Genomic DNA, 27,716 nt, shown 5'->3' on the forward strand with positions numbered 1-27,716 from the left:
TAGGAGAGTAAGGATCTGAGAAGGAGTATAAGGAGACTGTTGCAAATAGGGCCAGAATTTGTAAGTCACCGCCAGTGAACAGTACAGCATTGGGGAAATGGAAACGTAACGGATTTTTGTGAACAGGTAGGGACACACTGTGGGGACTTAATCAGCAAGCTGACTCTGAGATCTTAGATTTAGTACCCAAAATCACACTAGAACCCTAGGTGTAAATCTTGATAAGACTCATCCCAAAGTGACTTCAGAAAGTTATAAGACTGTGTTTGAAACAACTCAAGAAGCTTCTGCTTCCAAAACTGGATTGTCTAGTTACTTTTTTTTTTTTTTTTGTTTTGCCAGTCATGGGCCTTGAACTCTGGGCCTGGGTGCTGTCCCTCAGCTCTTCAGCTCAAGGCTTTTTTCTGCTTATGTGGTGCTGAGGAATCGAACCCAGGGCCTCATGCATGCAAGGCAAGCACTCTACCACTGAGCCACCTTCCCAGCCCTCTAGTTACTTTTTTGTTGTTGTTTTGGTCAGTTTTGGGATAGTAATTTACCCTATCACCTTAATTTCTTGATTATCTACGAAGAGTTGATTTTCAATTCAGCTTTTTCCTTACTGTGAGGACACCTTGATGATTTCTAAGCTTATCTGCACTGGTTGTTCACATCTGTAACCCTAACTATTCAGGAAACTGGGATCTGAGGATCACCATTCAAAGCCAGACCAGACAAGAAATTCCGTGAGACTCATCTCTAATTAACCACCTAAATGCCAGAAGTAGAATTGTGGCTCAAGTGATTGAGCCTGGGGCAGTCAGGGCATAAGGCTCTGAGTTCAAGGCCCAGTACCCACATAAAAAAATATTGAGCGTTGGGCTGGGAAGGTGGCTCAGTGGTAGAGCGCTTGCCTTGCATGCCTGAGGCCCTGGGTTCGATTCTTCAACACCACATAAGCAAAAAGAAAAAAGCCGGAAGTGGCGCTATGACTCAAGTGGTAGAGTGCTAGCCTTGAGCTGAAGAGCTGAGGGACAGCTCCCAGGCCCAGAGTTCAGGCCCCATAACCAGACCCCCCCCCCCCCCCAAAAAAAAAAAAAAAGAAAAAGAAAATGAGCGCTGTGCTTGTGGCTCACACCTTTAATCTTAGCTACTCAAGAGGCTGAGGGTGGCGGTTTGAACTCACCCCAGTGAGAAGGTCTGTAAAGACACTCATCTCCAATTAACCACCAGAAAACCAGAAATGGAGTTGTGCATCCAGGTAGTAGAGTGCTGTAAAGACACTTATCTCCAGTTAACCACCAGAAAACCAGAAATGGATCTGTGCCTCCAGGTAGTAGAGTGCTGGCTTTGAACAAAATACTCAGGAACAGTGCCCAGGCCCTGAGGGCAGGCTCTGTGACCGACCCAAAACTACATTACCCAGAAGTCCGCTCGCCCGACACGACCACTCGGGCCAATGACGGCCCAGGGAAGGCAGGACTTCCTGGGACGAGGTCGCTCCCGCCTTTGGTTGGCTCGTGGCTGGGAGGCTGGCTAGTGTCCGCCCTGGGCTGTGTGTCACCCCCACCCCCACCCCCGGGCGACAGGTGACCCAGCCAGGTAGCTTCTCCAGTGGATGGCCGGCTTGGCCCGTGCTCGTGACAACATAATCACGCTTGCTTCCGCCCTGTATCCACTGCACACAACAGGAAACCAAATCTCAGCAAAGCGGCTTCGGCAGTGCCAGTGGTGATGCCACCGGTCGTCCTGGCCTCTTGGTGGCTGAAGCCGTCAGGGACAGGGCAGTCTGTGCAACCCTTTTTTTTTTTTTGGGGGGGGGAGTCCAGTCGTGGGCCCTGAACTCGGCCTGGGCGCTGTCCCTCAGCTCTTCAGCTCAAGGTTAGCGCTCTACCACTTGAGCCACGGTGCCACTTCCTGCTTTTTTTTTCCTTTTGCTTATGTGGTGCTGAGGAATCGAACCCAGGGCCTCATGCATGCAAGGCAAGCGCTCTACCACTGAGCCACCGTCCCAGCCCCTGTGCAACCCTTATGTCCAATTTAAACAGGAAAAAAAATCCAGAAGGGGAACTGTGGCTCAAGTGGCAGAGAACTAGTCTTGAGTGCAAAAGCTCAGGAAGAGCGCCCAGGCCCAGTTCAAGCTCCAGGTCATGCACACACACACAAAATAAGAGGGGGTGGGACATGGCTTGGTGGGAAACAGCTTGCCTAACAGGCAGGAAGCCCTGGGTTCGATTCCTCAGTACCACATACACAGGAACAGCCAGAAGTGGTTGTGGCTCAAGTGACAGAGCGCTAGCCTTGAGCAAAAGAAGTTCAGTGATAAGACCCAGGCCCTGAGTTCAAGTCCCAGGACTGAAAAAAAAATAAAATAAATATCTAAGCCAGAGGATTGTGGTTTTAAGCCAGCCCATGCCCGAAAGTTCCTGTGAGACTCATCTGCAATTAACCACTCAAAAATGAATAGAGCCATGATTCAAACTGTTATAGCACTAGCCTATCCAAAGAGCTCAGGGACAGTGCACAGGTACCAAGCTCAAGCCCTATGACTAACAAAAAAAGTAAACATGATAAGTAGATAGATTGATGGTTCACAGATATAATCCCAGCCACCTGGGAGGGTGAGATCTAAGGGTCTTCATTAGAAGTCAGAAAAGTCCATAAGACTCCATCTCCATGGGGGCTGGGAAGTTGGCTCAGTGGTAGAGCGCTTGCCTTGCATGCATGAGGCCCCGAGTTCGATTCCCCAGCACCACATAAGTAAAAATAAAAAAAGCCGGAAGTGGCGCAGTGGCTCAAGTGGTGGAGCGCTAGCCTTGAGATGAAGAGCTGAGGGATAGTGCCCAGGCCCAGAGTTCAGGCCCCATGACCGGACCAATCTCCAGGGGCTGGGAAGTTGGCTCAGTGGTAGAGTGCTTGCCTTGCATGAATGAGGCCCTGGGTTCGATTCCTCTATACCACATAAGCAGAAAAAAGCTGGAAGTGGTGCTGTGGCTCAAGTGGTAGAGCGATAGCCATAAGCTGAAGAACTGAGGGACAGCGCCCAGGCCCAGAGTTTAGACCCTACGACCGGACCGCCCCCCCCCCCCCCCAAAAAAGACTCCATCTCCAATTAAACAGCGAAGTTTTGAGGTGAGAGGTAAAGGAGGAAGATACAGGCTATGGACAGAGGTGGGAAGAGGACCCTACAATCCTTTTTTTTTTTGGGTCCGGTCGTGGAGCCTGAACTCTGGGCCTGGGTGCTGTCCCTCAGCTCTTCAGCTCAAGGCTAGCGCTCTACCACTTGAGCCACAGCGCCACTTCCGGCTTTTTTCTTTTTGCTTATGTGGTGCTGAGGAATCGAGCCCAGGGCCTCGAGCATACAAGGCAAGCGCTCTACCACTGAGCCACCTTCCCAGCCCTAGGACCCTACAATCCTACATTAAGTAGCTTAATGCAGCCCCTGGGCTCTGTCACCAGCCTTCTCCCAGTGGTAGAGAGGAGACCCAGGATCCCAGTTGGGCGAGTATAAAAGCTACAGTAGCACCTTGCAGACAGCTAGGAGAGGGGTCCCTTCAGCTATTACCCTCAACCATATCCTGCCCTCTCTGGTTCACTTGGCTTTGTGCAAGCCTGCTAGCTATCTCAATACCAGGGTGCTTGCAGATAGTCTGGAGTTCTCTCCTTCAGACAGCCCTCACAGACCACCTTTAGGCAGATATTTTCCTGTCTTCTATGTATTGCCAGTCTAGGATCCCTTTCTGGCCCATCCAAATCTGCCCACCTTTACTTCCCCAGTGGGGAGTAAGATCTGAAACTCTTTGGTGAGTCCTCACAGATATCCAGGTCCCAATTACCAGAGACCTGTGAACCTGCTGCCCTCATAGCAAAATGGATGTTAGAGATGAGATGAAAGATCTTGAGATAGGAGATTATCTTGGGTTGTCTATGTATTCCAATTTAATCCTAATGGCCTTATAAATAAAGTAATTAAGGAAAGCAGCTCCACAAGTTGTAAAAGCTTAGGAAATAAGATTCTCACAGAGCTTCCAGAACTAGGACTGTTGGCTTGTCTTATCCACTTCAACTCAAAGAAATGATCTTGAGCTTCTGGACAATAGAACTGTAGGATGGTAGATGTACATTGTTCTAAATTAACACTGACCAAAGCACAACTGCTGATACACAGGGTCCTCTCCCTCCCAGGGAGATGGGCCACAGCATCCCGGTGAGCCAGCACACTGGTCCCCAGACCCGTGGATGACGTTGGCATCTGGGTGGTGGCCAAGAACTAGTCTGGGGAGACACACCCATGGGCTCCCTAACATTCCTCCTGTGGCTTCTCATGTGGAAAAAGTAGCTCGGACCTGAAGCAGCCATGCAGACAGGTCTAGCTCAGCCCCACAGACATGCCCGGGTGCCTCTCAGTTACCTCCGTGCTGAGAACACACGTGTAAATACACCACAAGAAAGCCTCCAGCTGCATAGAAATTGTGTTTCTTTCTGAAAAAAATATGCTAGATGTTTGTCCACAGCACAGCCCGGTTGGGAGGAGGCGGTGGGCGTTCCAGACTAGTGGTCAGTCTGTGCAGGGGTGGCCGCCTCTGGGAGGGTGGACTGGAGGTGAGGAACAGTCCATCTTAGAAGCATAGGTGCAGGGATGAGGCTCGGCTTCAGCTGGAGTTCAGGAAGACTGGGCAGGGCTGACAGGAGTCTCCGGAGGAAAGTCAGTGTCCCCAAGAAATTCATGGGCCCCATGCACCCAGGACGGGGCCAGGGACCCTCCAGCCGGCCCGGGAGGCCGATCACACCCCCCTGCCCAATCCACTTGTAGTGCGGCCTCTTAGCCTTGACACCGGCAGCCGCCATCGCAGTGAGAGGGGCCCGGAAGCCGGAGGGGAGCCGGCTCTAGGATGGTTCATGGTTCAGGACGCTGGTGAAGGTAAGTCTTGGGGAGCTGGTTCCCTTGGTCTAGGACACCCCGTCTGGGTTGAGTTCTGGCCGGGCATAGGTTGCTCGGTAGGGCGGCCGCTCCCCGGCCCCGTGGGGGGCCCGGCCGGGGCCCGGAACGCGACATCAGGGGCCGGCCTCTTCCCCCCTGGCGCCGTCTCGAGGAGGCTCCCGCGTCCTCCCGGGCCCAGCAGCGTCCTCAGGGACCCTGTCGGACTCCAGCCTGGGCCCTGCAGCGTCCTCGGGGCCCCTGTTGGACTCCAGCCCGGGCCCCGCAGCGTCCTCGGGGCCCCTGTCGGTCTCCAGCCCGGGCTCCCGCGTCCCCCGGGGCCCCGCAGCGTCCCCGGGGCCCCCGTCGGGCTCCAGCCCGGACCCCGCAGCGTCCTTGGGGCCCTCGTCGAGCTCCAACCCGGGCCCCACAGCGTGCTCGGAACCCCCGTCGGGCTCCAGCCCGGGCTCCGGCGGGAAGGCGGCGGGGATCCCGGGCGGCGGCGGCTGCGGCGGGAACCAGGGGAGGCCGGGCGGGGGCGCCAGAGCCACGATCTGGGGCCGCGCGGGGCCGACAGCGGTGGCGTGCGGGATGAGGAAAAAGATGTAGACCCCCGAGACCACCAGGCCCGCAGCCACCAGCACGGCCAGCGCTACGGCGGCATTGAAGGCCCAGGCGGGGCTGCTGAGCGACAGGCGGCGTGAGAGCGGGCGGCCCAGGCGCAGCGGCGGCGGCGGCGGCGGCGCGTGCATCTGCGCATGCGCCTGCGCCGTGCGGCCCTTGCGTGGCCCGGGCGGCGGCGGCGGCGGCGGTGGCCGCAGGTAGAGCAGCCCGCGGCTGCGGTCGAAGCGCACGGAGCCCTGGCGCGGCAGCGCGCGCGTGTCGCCGGGCAGCAGCCCGGGCTGCGTGGGCAGCGCGGGCAGCCCGCGGCGCGGGGCCAGCCGCGTGGGCGCGCGGCACACCGGGCAGGCCACCGCCGCGCCGCCGCCCGCAGTGGCCAGCGACAGACGCGCCAGGCACTCGAGGCAGAAGACGTGGCCGCAGTCCAGGCGCTTGGGCAGCTTGAAGATGCCGTCGAAGGGCGAAACGCAGATGAGGCACTCGGAGGGCGAAGCGGGGGACAGCATGCGGCCCGAGCCCGGGCCACCGTCAGCCTCCTCCTCCTCCTCCTCGTCTGCGTCCTCATCGCGGCCCGGGCTGGGCACGGCCCGGACACGGCGGAGCCAGGGCGGCCGCGGGCACGGCATCCGGACTCGGGGATCGACGCCGAGCAGGAGTGGGTGGTGTGCACTGCGGTGCTGAGCCGGAGATGAGAACCAGGCAAGAGCGGCGCCGCTGCTGAGCACAACGAGCTGGAGCCGGAGCCCGGGGCACGGCCCGCAGCCCAAGCAGGGCTCTCGCACCTGGAGACACCGCCGGTCTCCGCCTTCTCGGCCTACCTCTGGGCAGGAACGAGCTGCCTGTTGGAGGAGGGCGCCCTGCCCAGGCCGCCCATCCTGCCCCGCACAACGAGCCCAACCTGTCCCGCGGCCCGCCCTGCCCGCCGCCCATCCTGGGGTGTTGAACCCCAAACCAGACCCGGAATGGATCCTGGAGGTGGATGGAGTGCACTAACCGGCCTGAACAAAACAGTGCCAGGCCCATAGTCCACTCGCAGTCCCAGCCAATCCTGGGCCTGCCTTGAAAAACTTAAGAAACCACCAGAAACCAGAGGTCGTCACTCACAGCAGCAGAGCGCCAGCCTGGCATAGAAAGCCCAGGAACAGCGCCCAGGCTGATCCAGGGCCCAGGACCCACACCTCAGCCAAGACAGGAAGGATGACTCGGTAGCAGTGCTCCACACACATACATGAACAAGAAAACCCATGAAGGCCACAAAAGTGAAAAAATGCTCAGGGATAACGCCCAGGCCCAGCATTCAAGACCCACCACCGACCAAAAAGCAAAACAAAAAAAATCATGCTACTGGTTGGTGCAAGGGAATACCAGCCTAGCCTGCACATAAGTTCATTCACAGAACAATGGAAATTAGCTGCTACACAGAAGGGACATGAAGTTGGGCTACAGCCACAGGCTTCTTTCTACCTAATGTGATCCAACCAGGTCCTTTCCCAAGCAGGCCCAATTCTCATTTCCATACATGGCTGAGCCTATAAACTGGCTAGCCCTGAGGTGGTATATTTTTGAGTCAACAGTATTTTTCAGATGAACCTAATAGCCATGGCAGGAAAAGGAGTACTGACAATAGCCACAGGGAGAAGATATTCCACTCCCTTAAAAACAGCCAGAGACACAGGCAGGTGAAATTCCCCAAAGGGCACTTTATTGGGCAGCAACCGAGAAATCAGCGATTTGACTTGGCCACACGCTCCAGCTCATCCTTCTTCTTGATGGCATAGGAATTGGAAGAGCCCTAAAAAAAGAGATTGATTAGTTCTATGTTGGAAGGTTTCCCACGCCCACCTTGACACTTAAGGTAAATTCTGGGTCTCCATTCACCTTGGCAGCATTGATAAGCTCATCTGCAAGGCACTCAGCGATGGTCTTGATGTTGCGGAAGGCAGCCTCACGGGCACCGGTGCACAGCAGCCAGATGGCCTACAGAAAGCACGGGGCAGGGGGGGCCAGGTTAATCTAGCAGGATAGTGATAAGTTCCAGTGTTCTAGGCCCAATCTCAAAAACCTACCATGTAATGTGATCATCAAGATGGGGGGGAGGGGGAGGGGGGGGGAGGGAGAGACAAGACATTGGCACACTAGGTATGGATAAGAAAGGCTATCCAGACAAGCTAGACAAGGACTCTCCATGGAAGGAGATTCAAGATGTGCCACACATCATAGATATGTCATTGTCTTGAAGGACAGTCATACCAACCAATCTGATTCTCTACTGCTATTACGAATTTCTTCATGTGGGTATCAAAACTCCTGGCTTACATGATCCTCCTGTCTTGTCCTCTGAAGTAGCAGGGACTAAAGGTATGTAGGTACTATCAATCCAACCAATTCTTAAGTGGTCTAAGAAAACTAGTGTTAACAATGTACACTATCAACAATCTGAAAACAGATGGCTAAGAGCCAGGATCCACCCTGAACAAGGTAGGAATTCAGGAAGTTTCCTAAAGGGAAGTGAGGCTCTAGGTAAAGCATGCAGACAGGGACAAGCCTTCCCACCCACTCATGGTGGCAGTTCCTGCCCTGCCACCCACACAAGCTCCAGACCTACCTGATTCACCCGGCGCAGTGGGGACACATCCACAGCCTGCCTTCTCACTGTTCCAGCTCGCCCAATCCGAGTGGAGTCCTCCCGGGGCCCGCTGTTGATGATGGCATTTACCAGAACCTGCAGAGGGTTCTGGAAGAAGAGGGCGTTGAGCCTGACATCTGTTAACATGTCCCTCCCTTTCTCGACTCAGGTCACAGCCTGGCTTTGGCATGTGCCCAAGGGCAGCCTGTCCAGCCTGCCACACAATCCTACCTCACCAGTGAGCAGGTGGATGATCTCAAATGCGTGCTTGACGATGCGTACAGTCATGAGCTTCTTGCCGTTGTTGCGACCATGCATCATCATGGAGTTTGTGAGACGCTCCACAATGGGGCACTGTGCCTTGCGGAAGCGCTTGGCAGCATACCGTCCTGCACTGTGGGGCAGGTACTTGGCATACTTCTCCTTCACTGCAATGTAATCCTGGAAAGGATTTGGGGAAGGTCTATGAAAGGGCTGTTAGAAGCAGGATAGGCACCAGCGAGAGACCAGAGAAAAGACCGGAAATCCACTCAGGGTATCAGTGGAATTACTTGCAATCTCCGTTGCCTTCCCAGGAAGTGTATGTGGAATCCCTCAAGAAAACTACCTTTATCGTGGAAGAATGTGATCATAGATCATTTTTTTTTTAAAACAACTGACCCCTAAATATACCATGGGCACTATAGGTTACATAGCAGTACCCAGCATGCCAGCAGCAACCTCAAGTTCTGACAACTATCTACATACTGCTCAGCATCCTTTAGAGGGAAACAACCAACCCAGGGCAGAGAATCAAAGCCACAAAGAAAATGTGTAGGTTTATGCCCATGGCTCATGCTTGTAATCCTAACTACCCAGGAGGCTGAGGATTCTAGCTCAAAGCCAGTTCAGGCAGGACAGTCTACAAGACTTAACTTCAGCCAGGGGTGGGTAGCTCACACCTGTAATAATCCTATTCAGGAGGCTGAGATCTGAAGATTGTGGTTCAAAGCAAGCCCAGGCAGGAAAGTCCGCGAGACTCTAATCTCCAATTAGCCACCATGCATCTGGAAGTGGCACTGAGCTCAAATGGTGGAGACCTCACCTTGAGCTCTTCAGCTCAAGGACAGCACCCAGGCCCAGTTCAAGCCCCATGACTGCTAAAAAGAAAAAAAAGAAAAAAGCCTAGATGGGGAGATTGCAAGGGTAGAAGCATTTTATACACATATGAACAAAATAAAACCCACTAGCAGGGTGCCAGTGGCTCATGTCTGTAACCCTAGCTACTCAGGAAGCTGACATCTGAAGACTGAAGTTCAAAGCCAGCCCAGGAAACTCCATGAGACTCTATCTCCAATAAACCACTAGAAAACCGGAAGTGGTGCTGTGGCTCAAGCAGGGTAAAGTGCTCAGGGAAAGTGCCCAAGCCCAGAGTTCAAGCCCCAGGACATAAAAGGAAAAAAGAAAACAACAACAACAATGAGGGGGGGGGGGGGTAAAACCCATTGAAGATCATAATGTATCAAACTAAAATAAAATAGTTGAGCCAGGCCCTGGCTGATGGCTCACACCTGTAATCCTAGCTACTCAGGAGACTGAGAACTGAGGTTCATGGTTCAAAGCCAGGGCCGGCAGGAAAATCTATGAGATTCCTATCTCCAATTAACCACCAGAAAACTGAGTGGCGCTGTAGCTCAAGGGGTAGACTAACACTAGTGTTGAGCTGAAGAGCTCAAGAACAGTAGGCCAGCTCAGAGTTCAAGACCTGCAAATTTCAGTTGGAAGCCATGAAGGACAGAAGACTTTGCTTACCCTAAAATGTTTACTATCTGGTCCTTTAAGGAACTTTGGATAGGTGGATAAATTCAGTAGGATTGTATTAGTAGCACCACAAAAAATAAGTTTGCAGACTTCTTAAACATACCTATGAAAATAAAGATCAGCCTGAACAAGTTTTGAGTTGTCAATGAGGGAAAGTGTCAGGCTAGAGTGAGTACTAGTCCCTGACCAAAAAAACAAAAGCTCAAAGACATGATGTAGGACAGGAAAAAAGGGTCGGGGGTATGGGGGATGGGAGAAGCACACACAATACACTCTACTCCTCCAACTTCCATTGTGGGCTGGTGGCTCTTGCCTGAAATCTTAATTATCCAGGAAGCTGAAATTAAGGATTGAGGTTCAAAGCCAGCCTGGTCAAGAAAATCTGTAACTTTGTGTTTATGTGGTGCAGAGTATTCCAACCCAGGGCCTCATACATGGGAGGCAAGCACTCTACCATTGAGCCGCCTTCCCTGCCCAAACTAACTTTTTTTTTCCTTTTGTGTTGGTCGTGAAGATTGAACTCTGAGACTGGGTGCTGTCCCTCAGCTCTTCAGCTCAAGGTTAGCACTCTACCACTTGAGCCACAGTGCCCATTTCCGGCTTTTTTTGTTTATGTGGTGCTGAGGAATTGAACCCAGGGCCTCATGCATGTGAGGCAAGCACTCTACCACTGAGCCACCTTCCCAGACCCCCAAACTAACTTTTGATGGGTTGTGGAGCTTAAACTAAACCTGGGAGCTGTTCTTGAGCTATTTCAAGCAAGGACAGCATCCTGCCACTTAGAGCTGCAGCACTACTTCTGGTTAACTGGAGCCTTATCTGCCCAGGTTGGCTTTGAATGGTGACTCTCAGATCTCAGCCTCCTGAGCAGCTAGTATTACAGTGTGGAAGTAGCAATATGGCTCAAAGTAGTAGGGTGTTAGCCTTGAGCAAAAGAGCCTCAAAACAGGGGCCAGGCACTGAGCTCAAACCCCTTGGCCAACCGACCATACCCACACCCATCTTTTTTCTAAATAAACAACGGCCAAAACTCATGAGGCCCGTGGATATGGCTCAGAGGTAGGATGCACACTAAAGGTCCTAGGTCCCATCTTACACACAAAATGCTATGTGTAAAAGACAACACTTACTCAGTCTTTCCAAAAAACTCTGTATTACAGAAAAACTCACTCCTGACCAACTGTTTAAACAGTCACTTTAACAAGATGCAGGATAATAGGATATCCATAAACAACTTAAATAGCAAATTACATGTACTTTACCACAAAAAGTAAAACCCATGACAATCCTAGAGGAAAAAAAATGGAAAAAAGCCGCTTAAGTTAACATTGGTTAGTGGTTGAGCATTTGCCTATTATATGTATAAAGTCCTGGAAAAAACATCAAGAACTCCACAAAACACACTGTAGCAAACTGTTGTTAAAAGGTAAGACTCGTTGGGCGCTGGTGGCTCACACCTGTATTCCGGGCAGGAAAGTTCGTGAGACATCTCCAATAAACCACTAAAAAAACGGAAGAGACGCTGTGGCTCAAGCGGTAGACCACTTGCCTTGAACTAAAGAGAGCAGGAACAACACCCAAGCTCAGAGTTCAAGTACCACGACCGACCAAAAATAAGAAAATGGTAAGCCTCAATGTGCTTTTTCTGGACCTCTTGCCTTTAGCCCTCACAAATCCAACTGCTTGGTGGGAAAGATGCAGGTTTTACGTGTCCTCTGCGCCCCAGGGCTGGGCCGGCTCACCTGCAGGGAAATGTCGTTGATCTGCACATCGTCGGTGCTCCACTTCCCAAAAAGCTTGATGTCGGGGGTCTCTGCTACGGCTGGCGTGGCGGCCTCCCACTCGGTCATCCTGTGGGTGGGAATAGATGGTGAAAGCCAACACATAGCGCGGGAACACGAACACCAAACTGGGGCGGGTCGTCTTCTAACCTGGGGAGTTAGCAGGGACAGCAAGAGCAAATTTCCCAACCTAGGGAACAGAATCAGCTGCAAGAAGCACCATTCCTGCTACCCAGGAGCCCCAGGTCCAAACCCGGTGCCCCATCTCCCGGGGGAAGTCGCTCGGAGTCTGCAGGGCGACCTGCGGCTGACAGCCCTGTATTAGTGAAAAACTCCAGGCTCGCCGGCCGCGATCGGGAGACTTAGGTTCGAAGCCAGATCGAGTGGGTAAGCCTGCGAAACGCCGGGCTGGAGGCGTAGCTCCGGGTAGCGAGGCGCCCGGCGAGGCGAGGCCGGAGCGCGGTCCGGCGGCCCAGCACCTCCCGCGGCGGCGGGGACCAAGACGCCGGGGCAGCCTGCCCGCGCGCGCTCCCGAGGACGCGTCCTCCGGAGGGAATAGAAGGTCCGACCCGGAGCCGAGGGGTCGGCACCCGCCCGCAGCGATCCAGACAAACTCGCAGACCCAGGACGGCTGTGCGGCCTCACCTGATCGCTAGGCGGGAGACTTCCGTCCGCTCCGCGTGGTCTGCGTGCGGCCCAAGCACAGACAGGAAGAGGTCGCGCGTAGCGGGCCGACGACTTTAAGGGCGCCGAACACTTCCGGGTCAGTGACAGCGACACGCGCGCGCAGAAGGATGGGAAGTGTTCTTGGACCAATCGAGAACGGGGACGCGCACGTTCTCGCCGCATGCGCACTTCTCGGAACGGCGACAAGCAGCTCTGGCGGATGTGCTACCTCAAGTACGCCCTGGCTTGTGTCAAGCTGAGAGCATGCGCAGAAAGCGCCGCGAAGCCAATGCCGCCATGTTTAGAAAGGGTAGAAGTGGGGCGGAGCTCCGAGCCGCCGCCGGCCGCCTTGGCACTCCATTCTGGGGCTTCCGCTAGCGGCCGCCAAAGTGCTCCGCGCTGCTCCTGCCTTCGTGGCGTTGTTTGACGCGCTCACCAGTTCCGCCGGCCTCCGTTGGCCGCCAGGGACCCGAGCCACGTCCATGACTTCTCGCCGTCCTCCGCCTTGTGCCAGGGGCATCGCCTCCGGGCCCGGGGCGGGATGGAGGGGAGGACCGAACCCCGGATCGGAGAGACCTCAGGGACTTCGGGGCGGTGGGGTCGGTCATGGGTCCGCCCCGTGTCTGCTCGTCGGGATAGCGGCCTCGCAGGAGCCAGGGAGGGAGGCGGCGGGAGCGCGTGCCCTGGTGCGCACGCGGCGGACGGACACCTCCGGGGAGGGAGGGGGGCCCAACCTTGTCCCGGAGGAGCACACTGCCTCCCCACCCTGCGGCTGTGCCAGAGGTGGCCTGAGAACCCCACCCCGCTTCTGCTGCTTTCCTTTATTTATTTTTTGGAGTCCGGTCGTGGGGCCTGAACTCTGGGCCTGGGCGCTGTCCCTCAGCTCTTCAGCTCAAGGCTAGCGCTCCACCACTTGAGCATCAGCCCCACTTTTGGCTTCTTCTGCTTATGTGGTGCTGAGGAATCGAACCCAGGGCCTCAGGCATGCAAGGCAAGCGCTCCACCACTGAGCCACCTTCCCTCCTTTCTTTTTTCTTTTTTTTTTTTCCGGTCGTGGGGCTTGAACTCTGGGCCTGGGCGCTGTCCCTCAGCTCTTCAGCTCAAGGCGAGTGCTCTACCACTTGAGCTACAGCGCCACTTCCGGTTTTCTGGTGGTTTATTGGAGATAGGAGTCTCACGGTCTTTCCTGCCCGGGCTGGCTTTGAACCGCGATCCTCAGATCTCAGCCTCCTGAGTAGCTAGGATTACAGGCGTGAGCCACCAGCGCCCGGCTCCTCCTTTATTTTTTTTAGAGGGGGTGAGGTCCGAAGCATGTCAAGAAGATGTTCTGTCACTTGAGCCTCACCTCCACTTCGTGTGTGTGTGTATGTGTGTGTGCGCGCGCGCGTGTGCATGTTGCCAGTCCTGAGACTTGAACTCAAGCCCTGGGCACTGAACCTGAGCCTGTCTGTGCCCAAGCTAGCACTCTACCACCTTCAAGCCATCAGTGGCTTGAAGCAGCAAGGAAAATAAAGATGGTCCCCTAGAACCTCCACAGGACTTTTGAATTTACAACACTTTCATTTTGAATAGATGTTTTAAGCCATCAAGTATGTGGTGATTGATTACAGCAGCCACAGAAAAAACTAAAATGCCTCAGATTCCCAATCTCCCTCTGCTGCCTTTGGCCCTTGCTTGCGTTTCACCTCTGTGAAGACTTGGACCACTTCAGGGTGACAGCCTGAGCTGTAAGCTGGGATGCAGCTTTCCCCCAGATTTGTAGGCAGCTTGCTAGGTAAAGCTTTGCTGATCCTATGGTGTTCAGAAATCAGGCCATTTTTCTCCAGTACAACCTTTTCAGGGAGACATCCCCACTTTACATTGTCAGGGAAGCGCAAAAAAGAAAAAAGTAACTTCTCTAGTCTCGCGGAAGCACAGTGAAGCTGGGAGTATAAAGAGGCTGGCCCCAGAGCATGGCCTCTTCCCACCTCCACTGGGCCTCCCAAGCATCACGTCCTCCATGGCTCCAAGGGGGTCTCCACACAGATGCAGTGCCCTAAATGTTTCTGCTCGGTGAACAAAACAATTTAGAATCAGACAGAATAAGGGAGTCCAAGCCTCTCATCGCTGAAAGGCTGGAACAACTGTAATGACGTACACTCCGGACTTGCAGCAACACAGAGAGACAAAAGGACAACGCAAGGCAGGCGTATTTACTGTGCACACCTCCCGAAGGAAGGTGGCTTGCTTCTCCCAAGGCTGCCGGCTCCACCGAGGGCCAGCGGACTTCTCCCACGGGAACTGAGCAAAGCCGAAGGAAAACTGGCTTCGAGTCGAGGGCAGGTCCCCCCCAGCCCGGACCTTGTACTGTCGGGTGGACTGCAAGGTCTCCGACTGGCTCACAGCGTGGTTAAAGGGGCCGCAGGGTAGGGGATTCGCCGGAGATTCCCTCTCCGCTCCCCAGGTACCGCACCCGGGGCTGGACTACATTTCCCAACAGCCCCCGCGCGGACGCAGGCCGCGCTCCAGCATTCGGTGGGGGAGCCGGGACTATATGTCCCAACAGCCCCCGCGGGACGCCGGCCCGTTATTCGGTCGGGCCCAGGGCCTCGCGCTGGGAGAAGTGTCCTGTCATACTAGTACTCAGAGGGCTGAAATCTGAGAATCGCGGTTCAAAGCCAGCCCGGGCAGGAGTCTCTTATGTCCAATGAACCACTAGAAATCGGAAGTGGTGCTGGCACTTGCCTTCAGCTGAAGAGCACAGCAGGGACAGCGTTCGACTATATCTATCTCTATCTATCTATCTATCTATCTATCTATCTATCTATCTATCTATCTATCTATCTATCTATCTATCTATCTATCTATCTAATATTTTGTCAATCCTCGGGCTTGAACTCAGGTCCTTAGCGCTGTCCTGAGCTTCCTTTTCATGGCTAACACTTTACCACAGAACCACAGCACCACTTCAGCTTTTTCTGTGTATGTGGTGCTGAGGAATTGAACCCAGGGCTTCAAGGAGCACTCTACCACTGAGCCACCTTCCCAGCCCGAAAACAAAGAACTTAATTCACTGTTAGCTTAGCTCGCTGGATGGTGTTATCAGGGTTACAGGTAAAGCTCTTGTAGCAGCCTTGGATAGTCTCCTTTGTCATCGGGCCACACGGTGTCCACCCTGACGAGAGGAGAGGCCGGTGTTCCAGCCAGCCTGCTACTGCAGACAGCCAGACACCGCCCGCAGCCGGAGCAAGGCCCCTTTGTCTGGCTGGAGGCTTTCCCACTGCTCTGGGATTCGGGGTCACGGGCTGTGGACCCTGTGGGCGGGAGGCGTGTGGAGGGCTTCCTGGGCGCTGTCTGCAAGCCTCACCCAGGGCCCAGCTGTGAGATAGCTGTAGGTGAGCTGGGGGCTTGGGCCTCAAGGTGGTGAGCCCCGGGCTGAGGCCCTGTCCCCAGCACCTAGCTGACCCAGGCCCCCTGCCCACCCAGTCTGTGGGCAGACTCCAGATAACCGTGGAACCCTGGGTCACAGGTGCCAGGCCCGGCTGGCCATCACGGACCTACAGCTGCTGAAGGACGGTGTAGACGGGGAGGATGTGGTGGATGGGGAGGATGTGCAGGACAGAGGACAGAGTGCTCCAGGACCTGGTGCGCCCAGGCCTGCTTGGAGAACCGGTTCCTCCCTAGGATTGGTGGCAAGTGACAGCCAAGGTCAATACCTCTGTGGCTCAGACTCATCTTCTGTGGCTCAAGCCCGTCCCCAAGCGCGTGGCTGAGCTGGGCAGCCCTTGGGTGACAGGGGCCATGCTAACGTCTCCTGGTCTCTCTGGGCCCTTTTGCCTGCCGCCACCAGCTGCGCGGCCCGAACACCACCTGGCCGTTGGTCGGCGAGCCCGCCCGAGGAGCCGGTGCGGGGCCGCAGTGAGCCTGCGCCCTGGCGGCGGCGGGATGGCGGGCCGGCCCCGCGGGGCTCCAGGGTCCTCGGACCGCGTATCCCCGGCTGCGGGGGGACAGTGAGTCCTGGGGACCGGAGACCCAGACTTTTCCGGCCAGGGCTGTTTGGGAGGTTGGCACGGGCTGGACCCGCGCGAGGCCTGCCCTGCCTCCAGGCCGAGCCCGCTTCTTCTCCGCAGAAGCTGCCGGGCCCCGGTGCTCATGGTGGAGCCCAGGACCGCGCCTCGCGCTACAGTCAGCGCAGGGGTCCGGGCGGGCGCCGCTTGCTCTGCCTGCTGCGACCGGCAGATGTTGAGATGCCGTGGGTTTCGGCAACTACCGCTGCGTCCACCCGCATGCGGAGCTGCACTTCGCAGGATCGGCGCCCAGTGTGCCCGTGGAGCTGTGCGTGTACCGAGAATGCCCGCGGGCGGAGCCTGTTCCCCGCCCTAAATCGGTGTGTGTGTTCAGCGGGCAGCTGGCCAGGCTCTGGTGGTGTGCGGGAGGACGCCGGGCCTTGCACTCCACCCCACTGAGGTGACCTTTGTCTAGGAAGCTGACCTGGCAGCGACGCGACCCCGGGGAAGGAGCTGAAGCGCTCCTCCCCGGAGTTGACACCATGGTCTCCCAGGCTGTCTCCAGCCCAGGTCTGGGAAGGGGCGGCTACGACGAGGTGAAGCCCCGCGTGTCGTGGTCCCTGGTGGTCTCATCTCTGCGGGATGAGCGCATGCTACATCGCAGGGGTTAGGGTTATGGCTCTCTATAAAAAAAATTTTGTCGGTCGTGGTCTTGAGCTCTGGGCCTGGGCACTGTCCTGTGCTCTTCAGCTCAAGGCTAGTGCTCTACCGCTTGAACCACAGCACCACTTCCAGTTTTCTAAGTGGTTTATTGGAGATAAAAGACTTTCCTGCCCAGGCTGGCTTTGAACAGTGATCCTCATATCTCAAGCCTCCTGAGTAGCTAGGATGACAGGCGTGAGCCACCAGTGCCCAGTGGGGATGGCTTAATATTCGATAAACTGACTTGCAAGAAATTTTGTCTATTTCATCTAAAGGGGTCTGACTGCCTGAGTAATAGTTACTAATGTTCCTTTTTTTTTGGTCGGTTGTGGGGCCTGAACTCTGCCTGGACACTGTCCCTGAGCTCTTAGGCTCAAGGCTAGCGCTCTACCACTTGAGCCACAACGCCACTTCCAGCTTTTACTGCTTATGTGGTGCTGAGGAATCAAACCCAAGGCCTCATGCATGCAAGACAAGCACTCTACCACAGAGCCACCTTCCCAGCTCCCCTCCCCCCTTTTTTGTGTGCCAATCCTGGGGCTTGAACTCAGGGCCTGGGCACTGTCCCTGAGCTATCCAGCCAACTGGAGCTGTTCTAGCTTTTTTGATGATTAATTGGAGATAGGTCCTATGGACTTTCCTGTTGAGGCTGGCTTCAAACCTTAGTCATCAGATCTCAACCTCCTGAGTAGCTAGAATTACAAGTATGAGCCACCTATGCCTGGCTTCTTAAAAAAAAAAAAAAGTCTGTGAAGCTGTTATGGCGTTTGTTCTTTCATGCATAATTCTCTCTCAATTTTTACTTGGGTAATACTGTGATTTTGAACTTAGGGTCTTATGCTTGCTAGATAGATACTCAACCACTTGAGCCATGCCCCCAGTCCTTTATCTCAATTTTTTTTTGGTACTGCGGTTTTAACTCTGGGCCTAGATGCTGTCCTTTAGCTTTTCCGCTGAAGGATGGTGCTCTACCACTTGAGCCACAGCCCTTCTAGTTTTTTGTTGGTTAACTGGAGGTAAGAATCTCTCAGATTTGTCTGCCTGGGTTGGCATCCAACTGTGATCTTAAGCTCCTCAGTAGCTAGGATTACAGGTACCAGTTATTGATGCTGGCTGTCTCTTTTCTTGGTTTGTGAAGCATGGCTGTATTTACTGAAATGCTGACATGTGTAGGTGCTTCCAGTTCCTGCCATGTGACCCTGGCCACTAGCTACATCTCTCTTCTCCTCTCCTCCATGACACATGGATCACTATGTTGGTCTCTTTTGAGAATTATAAGATGATGTATGTAAAGTACTTGGAAGACTATCCAGTACTCACACAAGTCCTTACAACTCATTTTCCTGGTGTCAGGGGCTCATGCCTGTAATCCTAGATACTCAGGAGGATGAGATCTGAGGATCACAGTTCAAAGCTAGCTGGGGCAGGAAAGTCTATAAGACTCTTATCTCCAATAAACTACCAGAAAACTAGAATTGGTGCTGTGGATCAAGTGGTAGAGTGCTCTCCTTGAGTTGAAGAGCTCAGGGAGTGCCCAGGGCCAGAGTTCAAACCCAAAACCGATAAAAATATATATATATTTTTTCCTCTGACCTCTTCCCTTTTAGACAAACACAGACAGACACACATCTCAGGGTGACGTTGGTGTGTTTCCAAAGGCTGCTGGGGCTTCTCAGTTCTTGCCCTGTCCCTGGCTCTTTCAGAAGTCAGGGTTTCTTAGACTCGGTCACTACAGCACCGTGATGTGGACCCTCAGGTGCACAGTGAGTGCAGAGCTGCGGCTGAAGGCCTTCCCACAGTCACTGCACTTATAGGGCTTCTCTCCCGTGTGGACCCGCCGATGCTCGATGAGGGACGAGCTCTGCGCGAAGGCCTTCGCACAGACCTTGCACTGATAGGGCTTCTCTCCAGAGTGGATTCGCAGGTGTCTGATAAGAGCTGAGCCATCACTAAAGGCCCTCCCGCATGCATCGCACCTGTAGGGCTTCTCCCCGGTGTGGACGCGCTGGTGCTGTGTGAGGTGGGTGCTCTGGCTGAAGGTCTTGCCACATTCCTCGCACTCGTATGGCCGCTCCCCCGTGTGCACGCGCTGGTGCTGCGTGAGGTGGGTGCTGCGGCTGAAGCTCTTTCCACAGGCCCCACACTGGTAGGGCTTCTCCCCAGTGTGAGTCCTTTGATGCTGTGCCAGGTGGGTGGCCCGGCTGAAGGCCTTTCCACACTCCTCGCACACATGAGGCTTTGCTCCTGTGTGTACTACCTGGTGCTGGACAAGGTGGGTGCTGCGGCTGAAGGCCTTCCCACACTCACTGCAGGCATAGGGTGTCTTCCGGGAGTGGCTCTTCTGATGGGCTGTGAGGGCCAGGGTGTTCTGGAATGTTTTCCTGCACTCCCCACACCTTGAGAGCTTCTTCTCCGAGTATGTATATGAAGGCACTTTCCTATACCCATCCGACAGACCTAGTTTCTCCGCAGAGGGAGTTTTCTCTTGGGAGGGGAGAGCTGGCCACATGTTGGTACTGAGTCTTGGGGCTCCACACTCAGAGCCAGGCTGATCTGGAGGAGTGTCCTTACTAGGTTTGGTTTTCCTAAAAGCCAGCTCTTGGGGCACAGACTTTGTCCAAATGGCCCTTAAGAGCTCTGACCCACTCTGCAAGCTGTCCTCAGGTTCACAAGCATTGACGAAGGCAGGTCTAGGAGAAACACCTCTCATGAGTGTTTCAGTGGTGTTATCTGGTGATCCCAACTCTTCTGAGTTGCTCTGTTTGCAGTTTGCCTCTGCAGATTCAGCTCCCAGCTCCCATCCTGAAACAAACCTCAGTGTCACTACTTCTGACAACAAAATAAACCTACAGAGAAATCTATGTAAGTGTGTTTATGTGTCTGAGAGAGGGGAGGAAGGGGAGAGGGAGAAAGGGAGAAATGTTATCAAGTGATCTATCTTCTTGAAACAGTCATATCTAAACCCTTTACTGTTCTTGATATTTTGGTCAGTTGCAACCATGGCTAAAGTACAAAAGTGAGTGTCGTGACCCCAGGCCAAATCATGTGTGCCCATGTTACCCAGTCGAGTTCTGCCCCCAGGATGTTGTAACTCTCCCTTACCTCTCTTGTGCAGCATCTTAGTTAGATTCTCCACCAGCATAGCAGCTTCCTCTCCACTCTTAGGGCACTGGGCCACCACCCATGCCTGGATCTTAGCAGGCAGTGAGCCTAGGAACTGCTCTAGCACCAGCAGCTCCAGCATCTGCTCCTTGGTGCATAACTCAGGCTGCAGCCACTGATGGCACAGCTCTCTCAGCTGGATCAGCGCTGCATGGGGGCCAGATGCATCCTCATAGTGGAAGTGCCGGAAGCGCAAACGTGCAGCCTCAGGGTAGGCAGTAGGACTGGGGCTGGATTCCTTGCCCTGGGAGAGATCAGCCTCTTCCTCTTCCTCCTCTACCTTCACCTGAAGGAAGTTGTTGTATTCCCAGGGCACTGGGCTCAGGGGACAGTTTGGGGTGGCCATTAGGCAACAGTACCATGGGATGGCTGGAGCCTTAGAACTGGGTCAGCTGGAATGGCAGAGCTTCATTGCCACCTGGAAGAGGGAAAAGTCGAGCAGGTGTAGGATTAGACTCTGTGAGACAGATGATAATAATCAGAATAGTCGGGCTGGGAAGGTGGCTCAGTGGTAGAGCGCTTGCCTTGCATGCTCGAGGCCCTGGGTTCGATTCCTCAGCACCACATAAGCAAAAAGAAAAAAGCCGGAAGTGGCGCTGTGGCTCAAGTGGTAGAGCGCTAGCCTTGAGCTGAAGAGCTGAGGGAGAGCGCTCAGGCCCAGAGTTCAAGCCCCACGACTGGACCAAAAAAAAAAAAAAAAAATCAGAATAGTCCATTTGGTGCTAAGCCTGATTCTTTTTTTTTTTTTTGGGTGGGGGGGGGGGTCAGTCGTGGGGCCTGAACTCTGGGCCTGGGCACTGTCCCTCAGCTCTTCAGCTCAAGGCTAGCACTCTACCACTTGAGTATCAGCCCCACTTCTGGCTTGCTGAGCAATCAAACCCAGGGCCTCATGCATGCAAGGCAAACACTCTACCACCAAGCCACCTTCCCAGCCCCTAAGCCTGATTCTTAAAACTTACAACACTCAGCAGGTGGCAACTTCCTTCCCATTGCAGGGATTTGCAAACAGTCACAGAAGACTGTTCAAAGACTTGGATAGGCCAGGCACCAGTGGCTTGTGCCTGTTATTCTAGCTAATCAGGAGGCTGAGGTCTGAGGAGTGCAGTTCAAAGCCAGCCCCAGCAGGAATGTCTGTGAGACTCTTTTCTCCAATAAATCATCAGAAAACTGGAAGTGGTACTGTGGCTAAGTGGTAGAGCACTAGCCTTGAGCTGAAGAGCTGAGGGACAGAGCCCAGGCCCAGAATTCAAGCCTCACAACTGACAAAAAAAAAAAAAACAGACTCAGCCAGTAAGTGGTGGCTCACACCTGTAACCCAAGCTACGCTTCCTGTCTCTCAACCCAGGCAGCTAATGACAATACCCTCACTTTCATTTTTTAGGAGCTGGTACTGGGACTTGAACTCAGGGCCTAGGCATTATCCCTGAGATTTTTGGGCTCAAGGCCAGTGCTCTTCCACTTGAGCCACAGCTTCACTTCCTGGTTTATTGGAGGGTCTCACAGACATTTCACTCCTTTGAGGGCATTTCCCTCATGGTGCAGGGTTTTAAAACGAACTCCTGATCCTACGAAAAGCTGTAAGCAGCCTCTCTAGCCATCTTAACTTTCAAATGCTCCATATATGTCTAGGCGTCCCTGAGATGGGGGCAATACTGCTCCTGGGTCCAAAGCCGGGAGAGAGCTCCAGAATAATAATTTTAAAAATTGTCAAAATGTTACTTATAATGAGAGAGGGAGTGTGTGTGTGTGTGTGTCCTGGTACTTGAACTCAGGGCCAGGGCTCTGTTCCTGAGCTTTTGTGCTCAAGGCCGGCGCTCTACCACTTTGAGCCACATCTCTATTTGGGGTTTTGGCGGTTTCGGTCTGGCTTTCAACCGTGATCCTCGGATCTCAGCCTCTTGAGTAGTTGGGAGGCCAGGCGTGAGCCACCGGCGCCCGGCTATTTACGATGAGTTTTAAAAAGGAAACCAAACCTAATTGCGTGAGGAGGGAACGGCGCCGACCTCGGGAGGTGGCTATGGGGTTACCGGCCGCCGCCCAGGCTCGCACGGCCGGGCCGGGTCGGGCCCGGCTCCTCACCCCCGCGCCGGCCTCCCGCAAGCTCCCTTCGTCGCCCAGGCTCGCACGGTGGGGCCAGGCCCGGCTTCTCACCCCGGCGCCGACCGCCACGCACGCTCCGTCCACCGCACAGGCTCGCACGGTGGGGCCAGGCCCGGCTCCTCACCCCAGCGCAAGCCGCCCCCAAGCTCCGTCCGCCGCACAGGCTCGTACCACGGCTCGCTCCAGCCTGGGTTTTGGCTCCAGAGAGCTCCAGCAGAGCGGCTGACACTTCCAGTGGCGCTTCCGCGCTGACGTGCTCGCCTGCGCCCCGGGACCTCGTTCCCGGCATGCCCCGCGCATGTCCAGCCCCCGATTGGTCACACCCAGGACTACAAGTCCCAGAGGGCGCAGCGATCAGGCCTCCAATGCGTAGTCGCGGTGGGCTTCATCTCAGCGCGTCTGGCGCTGCTCGCCGTCTTGCTCTGTCCTGCTTGCCTGCTCCCGTCTTCTCAGAGGTTTTCATGGCTTCTTTTGACTTTGCTATTGTCCTCTTTGAATTTTCTTCCTACTTTTTAGAATCTTAAACGCTATATATAAACATATGTGGGCGCTAGGAAGGTGGCTCAGTGGTACAGTGTTCATCTAGCTTGCATGAGGCCCTGGGTTCGATTCCTCAGCACCACATAAGCAGAAAAGCCGGAAGTGGCGCTGTGGCTCAAGTGGTAGAGTGTTAGCCTTGAGCAAAAGAAACTCAGGGACAGTGCCCAGGCCCCGAGTTCAAGATCCAGGACTGGCAAAAAAGAAAAAAAAATTGGGATAATCTTTGCCATCCTGAGTGGGGAGGGGAATGTTTGAAAACAAGGCTGGGACACGTAGAACCCTGAGGACAGCTGTTGGGCTGGCTCTTAGGTCAAGCATCAATTTGCCTTTCCTGAACACCTCAGCATGAGCATACTCAGTAATCACTTCCTGTGACATCTGCAGCTACTCAAAACGGGGTACCATCATCACCCTACTTTGCAGGTTGGGAAATAGAGACACAAAGAAATTAAGTCAGTCTAGTGCTGGTGGCTCACACCTATCATCCTAGCTACTAGAAGGCTGACATCTGAAGCCAGCCTGTGCAGGAAAGTCTGTGAGACTCCTCCAATTAACCAACAGAAAACCAAAATTGGCTCAAATTGGTAGTGTTAGCCTTGAGAGAAAAAGCTCAGGGACAGAGCCCAGGCCTTGGGTTCGAGCCCCATGATTGACAAAGAAAAAAGGAGGAAATTAAGTCAAAGACTGTGTTGTCAGTAATTAGTAGAGTTGGACTTTTGTGCCTTCAAAAAGGTATATTTTAGAGAAGTCTGACTCTTTAGCTCAGTGAGTTCAACAAATGCACATTCCTCTGCAACTACCATCGAGATGGAGCTCTATAATGTTCTCCTTTTCGTTGTTGTTGTTGTTTCTCATGGGGCTTGCACTCTGGGCCTGGGCTGTCCCTGAGCAATTCAGTTCAAGGCAAGCACTCTACCACTTGAGCCACAGCACCACTTCCTCTAGAATGTTCTGAAAGACTGGAGATGTTCTGAAGTAGTAGTGTACAACAATGGCACCATCAGCTCCCACATAGCTCTTAGACTGGAAACAAAGTTGGAAACAAGGCCCAGTATTAACCAAAAAAAGAAAAGAAAGGGATGGTGGGGGGGAACATGATGAAGAGAAGGAGAAAGAGAAAGACAGCTAGGTGGTATGGACCTGCAGGAGTCCCAGCTGCATTTGTAATTCAATTAATTTACTGGCACCAGGAGTTTCCACATGCTCAGCTTGATGTCACACGCTGAGGTGTGCCCTCATCTCCCAGTAACTATTTCAAGTTAACTAGTTTTAGCAAACTAATGCTAACCACATGTGATAGATCAGAGCTAGGATATTTCAGCCCCATGGACAGCAACCATTGCAGCCTCGGCCTAGAAATGTTACTACACTACTTGAGCCATACTTCCAGTCCAGCATTTTGCTGATTAAATTGACTTTTCTGCCTGGACTGGCTTTGAACTTTGATCCTCTGGGCTGAGTAGCTAGTATTATAGGCACGAGTCACTAGTGCTAGGCTTAATTTCTCATTTTTAAGAGAAGAGAAAAAATTCAAAACAGGGGCTAGGAAAGGTGGCTCAGTGGTAGAGTGCTTGCCTTGCATGCATGAGGCCCTGGGTTCGATTCCTCAGCACCACATCAACAGAAAAAGCTGGAAGTGGCGCTGTGGCTCAAGCGGTAGAGGACTTGCCTTGAGCTGAAGAGCTGAGCTGAGGGACAGTGCCCAGGCCCAGAGTTCGTGTCCACGACTGGCAAAAAAAAAAAAAATCAAAACAACAATGTACAAAACTCAATTTCAGAATCCATCAACATAGTTTTGCCTTTCATCTTTAAAAATATGTGCTAGGGGCTGGGAAGGTGGCTCAGTGGTAGAGTGCTTGCCTTGCATGCCTGAGGCCCTGGGTTCAATTCCTTAGCACCACATAAGCAAAAAGAAAAAAGCTGGAAGTGGCACTGTGGCTCAAGTGGTAGAGCACTAGCCTTGAGCTGAAGAGCGGAGGGACAGCGCCCAGGCCCAGAGTTCAGGCCCCATGACCAGACCCAAAAAAACAAACAAAAATAAAAATATGTGTTAAAGCTGGGCACCGGTGGCTCATGCCTGTAATCTAAGCTACTCAGGAGGCTGAGATCTGAGGATCATGGTTCAAAGCCAACCAGGGCAGGAAAGTCTGTGAGACTCTGATCTCCAATGAACCACCAGAAAACCAGAAGTGGCACTGTGGCTCAAGTGGTAGAGCGCTGGCCTTGAGCTGAAGAGCTGAGGGACAGCGCCCAGGCCCAGACTTCAAGCCTCACGACCACCACCACCACCAACAAATGCGCTAAAGGGCCTGGGAAGGTGGCTTAGTGGTAGAGTGCTTGCCTAGCATGCATGAAGCCCTGGGTTTGACTCCTCAGTACCACATAAGCAGAAAAAGCTGGAAGTGGCACTGTGGCTCAAGAGATAGAGCGCTAGTCTTGAGGAAAAGAAGCTCAAGGACAGTGCTCAGGCCCTGGGTTCAAGCCCCAGGACTGGCAAAAACAAAAACAAAAAACCCCCACAAAAATGTGCTAAACAAAAGGACAAAAGAACAAAAAAGTCTCTGAGACTCTCGTCTCCAATAAACTACTCAGAGAAAGCCATAATTGGCAATGTGGCTCAAGTGGTAGAATGCTAGCCTTGAGCAAAAGAAGCTCAGTGATAACACCCAAGTCCTGAGTTCAAGCTCCAGGACTGGCCAAAAAAAAAAAAAAAGAAAGAAAGAAAAAAAAATCGTATGCTTCCTCTCTTCTGTCTTACTTTTTTATTTACTTATTATTTTTTTCCAGTCCTGGGGCTTGAACTCAGGGCGTGGGCACTGTCCTTGAGCTTCTTTTGCTCAAGGCTAGCACTCTACCACTTGAGCCACAATGCCACTTATGGCATTTTCTTTGTACGTGGTACTGAGGAATCGAACCCAGGGCTTCATGCATGCTATGCAAGCACTCTACCACTGAGCCACATTCTCAGCCCCTTTTTATTTTATTTTTTTATTTTTTGTTGGTCATGGGGCTTGAACTCTGGGCCTGGGCTCTTTCCTTCAGATCTTCAGCTCAAGGCGAGCGCTCTACCACTTGAGCCACAGTGCCACTTCTGGTTTTCTAGTGGTTTATTCGAGATAGGAGTCTCACAGTCTTTACTACAGGGGCTGGCTCCTCAGATCTCAGCCTCCTGAGTAGCTAAGATTACAGGCGTGAGCCACTGGCGCCCCTGCTTTTATTTTTATTTTTTTGTTTGTTGTGGGGCTTAAACTCTGGGCCTGGCTGTTGTCCCTCAGCTCTTCAGCACAAGGCAGGCGCTCTACCACTTGAGCTACAGTGCCACTTCTAGTTTTCTGGTGGTTTATTGGAGATAAGAGTCTCATGGACTTTCCTGCGGGGCTGGCTTTGAACCCTGAGCCTCAGATCTCAGCCTCCTGATTAGCTAGGATTACAGGTGTGAGCCACTGGCACCCGGCTTCCCTTTTTATATTTTTGAGATTGGCTTTTGCTACATTACCCAAGGTAGTTTTGAGCTCCTCTTGCCTTAGCTTTGGAGTAGTTTGGTGCTATCAAGATGGAGCTCTAGAATTATCTGGAAGGATGGAAATGTTCTGGAGTGGTTGCTCTAGCTCTGTGGTTTATAGAGACTCCCATGCTCTGTTAGACTAGGCAGCAATAGACATTACAGGCATGAGTGCCTGTACCAACACCTTCTCACCCTCAATACTCCATGAAAATCAGCAGAAGGCAGGACACAAAGAAGGGAAGAAGAAATAGGGGGGATAGTAGCCTAAGCCAGGATGGGGAGGACAGGAAGGTAGAACACAGGTGGCAGGAGCAGGGTGTTTGGGATTTGGCTTCTGAAAATTTACAGCTTTTTATTGGCCTCTTGTACCACCCACCTCGCCCAGAGCCTTGAGCTATCATCCTGGGTCTCTCTAGCTAGTCTCTAGGCTGCTGGGCTGAGCAGCTACAGGGCACAGGTTAACAGAGCTGTGGTCTCAGTCCTGGGTGGAAGTCCCAGGTTACTGATAACCTGCATGGTCAGATGACAGCTTCCATAGCAGGGTTTCCTTTCCTAAACACACACACACACACACACACACACACACACACACGCACACACATGCACACACACACACAGAGCAGGCTCTGGGCTCCAAGCTTGGGGAGGCCAGGGATGGGAGGAGGAAGGAAGGAAGGAGGGAAGGGAACATTAGTGATTGCTAAGGACTGGAAGGAAACGGGGAGTTGTGTGGATACAGGGTACCCTTGCACACCTGCCCTTCACATAGGTAGTGCCAGCCCCCCAATTCTGGCATGCATAGACACAAACCTGAACCTCCCTTATGCACACAGGTGATGTAACTCTATGCACCGGTACCTGGAGTCTCCACAGCACACACAGGCAGCGTCAGGCGTCATCTGTATGCATGGGCCTGGTAGAAGTGACTCAGTGGCAAAGTGAACTCCAAATGTCAGAGGACCTGAGTGACCCAGTCAGACCATAGCTAGATGATCACAGGAATAAACATCCTTTCAGCCACCTCAGACCCACTGTAGGACTTTCTGTCATGATATCACTGCAACTAGTGAAATATGGAGTGACAGAGGAACCAGTTTTGTTTTTTGTCTTTTTTTTTTTTGGGGGGGGGTCCGGTCATGGGCCTGGACTCTGGGCACTGTCCCTCAGCTCTTCAGCTCAAGGCTATCACTCTACCACTTGAGCCACAGCACCACTTCCGGCTTTTTTTTTCTGCTTATGTGGTGCTGAGGAATCGAACCCAGGGCCTCAAGCATGCAAGGCAAGCGCTCTACCACTGAGCCACCTTCCCAGCCCCAAGAACCAGTTTTGT

The 27,716-nt window shown here is 53.5% G+C and overlaps 3 protein-coding genes across 6 annotated transcripts in view; all 3 read right to left on the reverse strand.

Moving 5' to 3' along the window:
- Zscan22 (zinc finger and SCAN domain containing 22) overlaps positions 1-22,601 on the reverse strand; it is a 29,102-nt gene extending 6,501 nt beyond the window's left edge. Inside the window, exons 1-3 of one of the 3 annotated variants that reach the window (XM_042683308.1) lie at positions 22,513-22,601; positions 20,182-20,659; positions 18,823-19,881 (exon numbers count right to left, since the gene is read on the reverse strand). In XM_042683308.1, the coding sequence (XP_042539242.1) occupies positions 18,823-19,881; positions 20,182-20,587 (1,465 nt within the window). In that variant the 5' untranslated portion in view covers positions 20,588-20,659; positions 22,513-22,601. Of the gene's footprint in view, positions 1-18,709; positions 19,882-20,181; positions 20,660-22,392 lie in introns of those variants that run through there. The other 2 variants (XM_042683307.1, XM_042683306.1) reach the window with 2 other exon arrangements.
- Rnf225 (ring finger protein 225) lies at positions 5,035-6,144 on the reverse strand. The gene has a single exon (XM_042683124.1). The coding sequence runs from the start codon at positions 6,142-6,144 to the stop codon at positions 5,035-5,037; it is 1,110 nt and encodes a 369-aa protein (XP_042539058.1).
- Rps5 (ribosomal protein S5) lies at positions 7,199-12,468 on the reverse strand. Of its 2 annotated transcripts, none has more exons than XM_042683337.1 (6): positions 12,371-12,468; positions 11,687-11,795; positions 8,376-8,585; positions 8,124-8,252; positions 7,397-7,495; positions 7,199-7,310 (listed from the first exon to the last, which is right to left on the reverse strand). In XM_042683337.1, exons 2-6 carry the CDS (start codon positions 11,792-11,794, stop codon positions 7,242-7,244), a joined length of 615 nt encoding a protein of 204 aa, XP_042539271.1. In that variant the 5' UTR covers position 11,795; positions 12,371-12,468; the 3' UTR covers positions 7,199-7,241. The 2 variants fall into 2 exon arrangements, with proteins under 2 accessions (XP_042539271.1, XP_042539272.1); XM_042683338.1 differs by having other exon boundaries at positions 11,687-11,803; positions 12,379-12,458.
- Positions 22,602-27,716: the final 5,115 nt, after the last annotated feature.

Source organism: Dipodomys spectabilis, unplaced genomic scaffold (genome assembly GCF_019054845.1).
Source record: "Dipodomys spectabilis isolate Male_0828 unplaced genomic scaffold, ASM1905484v1 ptg000080l, whole genome shotgun sequence".
Lineage (NCBI taxonomy): Eukaryota > Metazoa > Chordata > Mammalia > Rodentia > Heteromyidae > Dipodomys > Dipodomys spectabilis.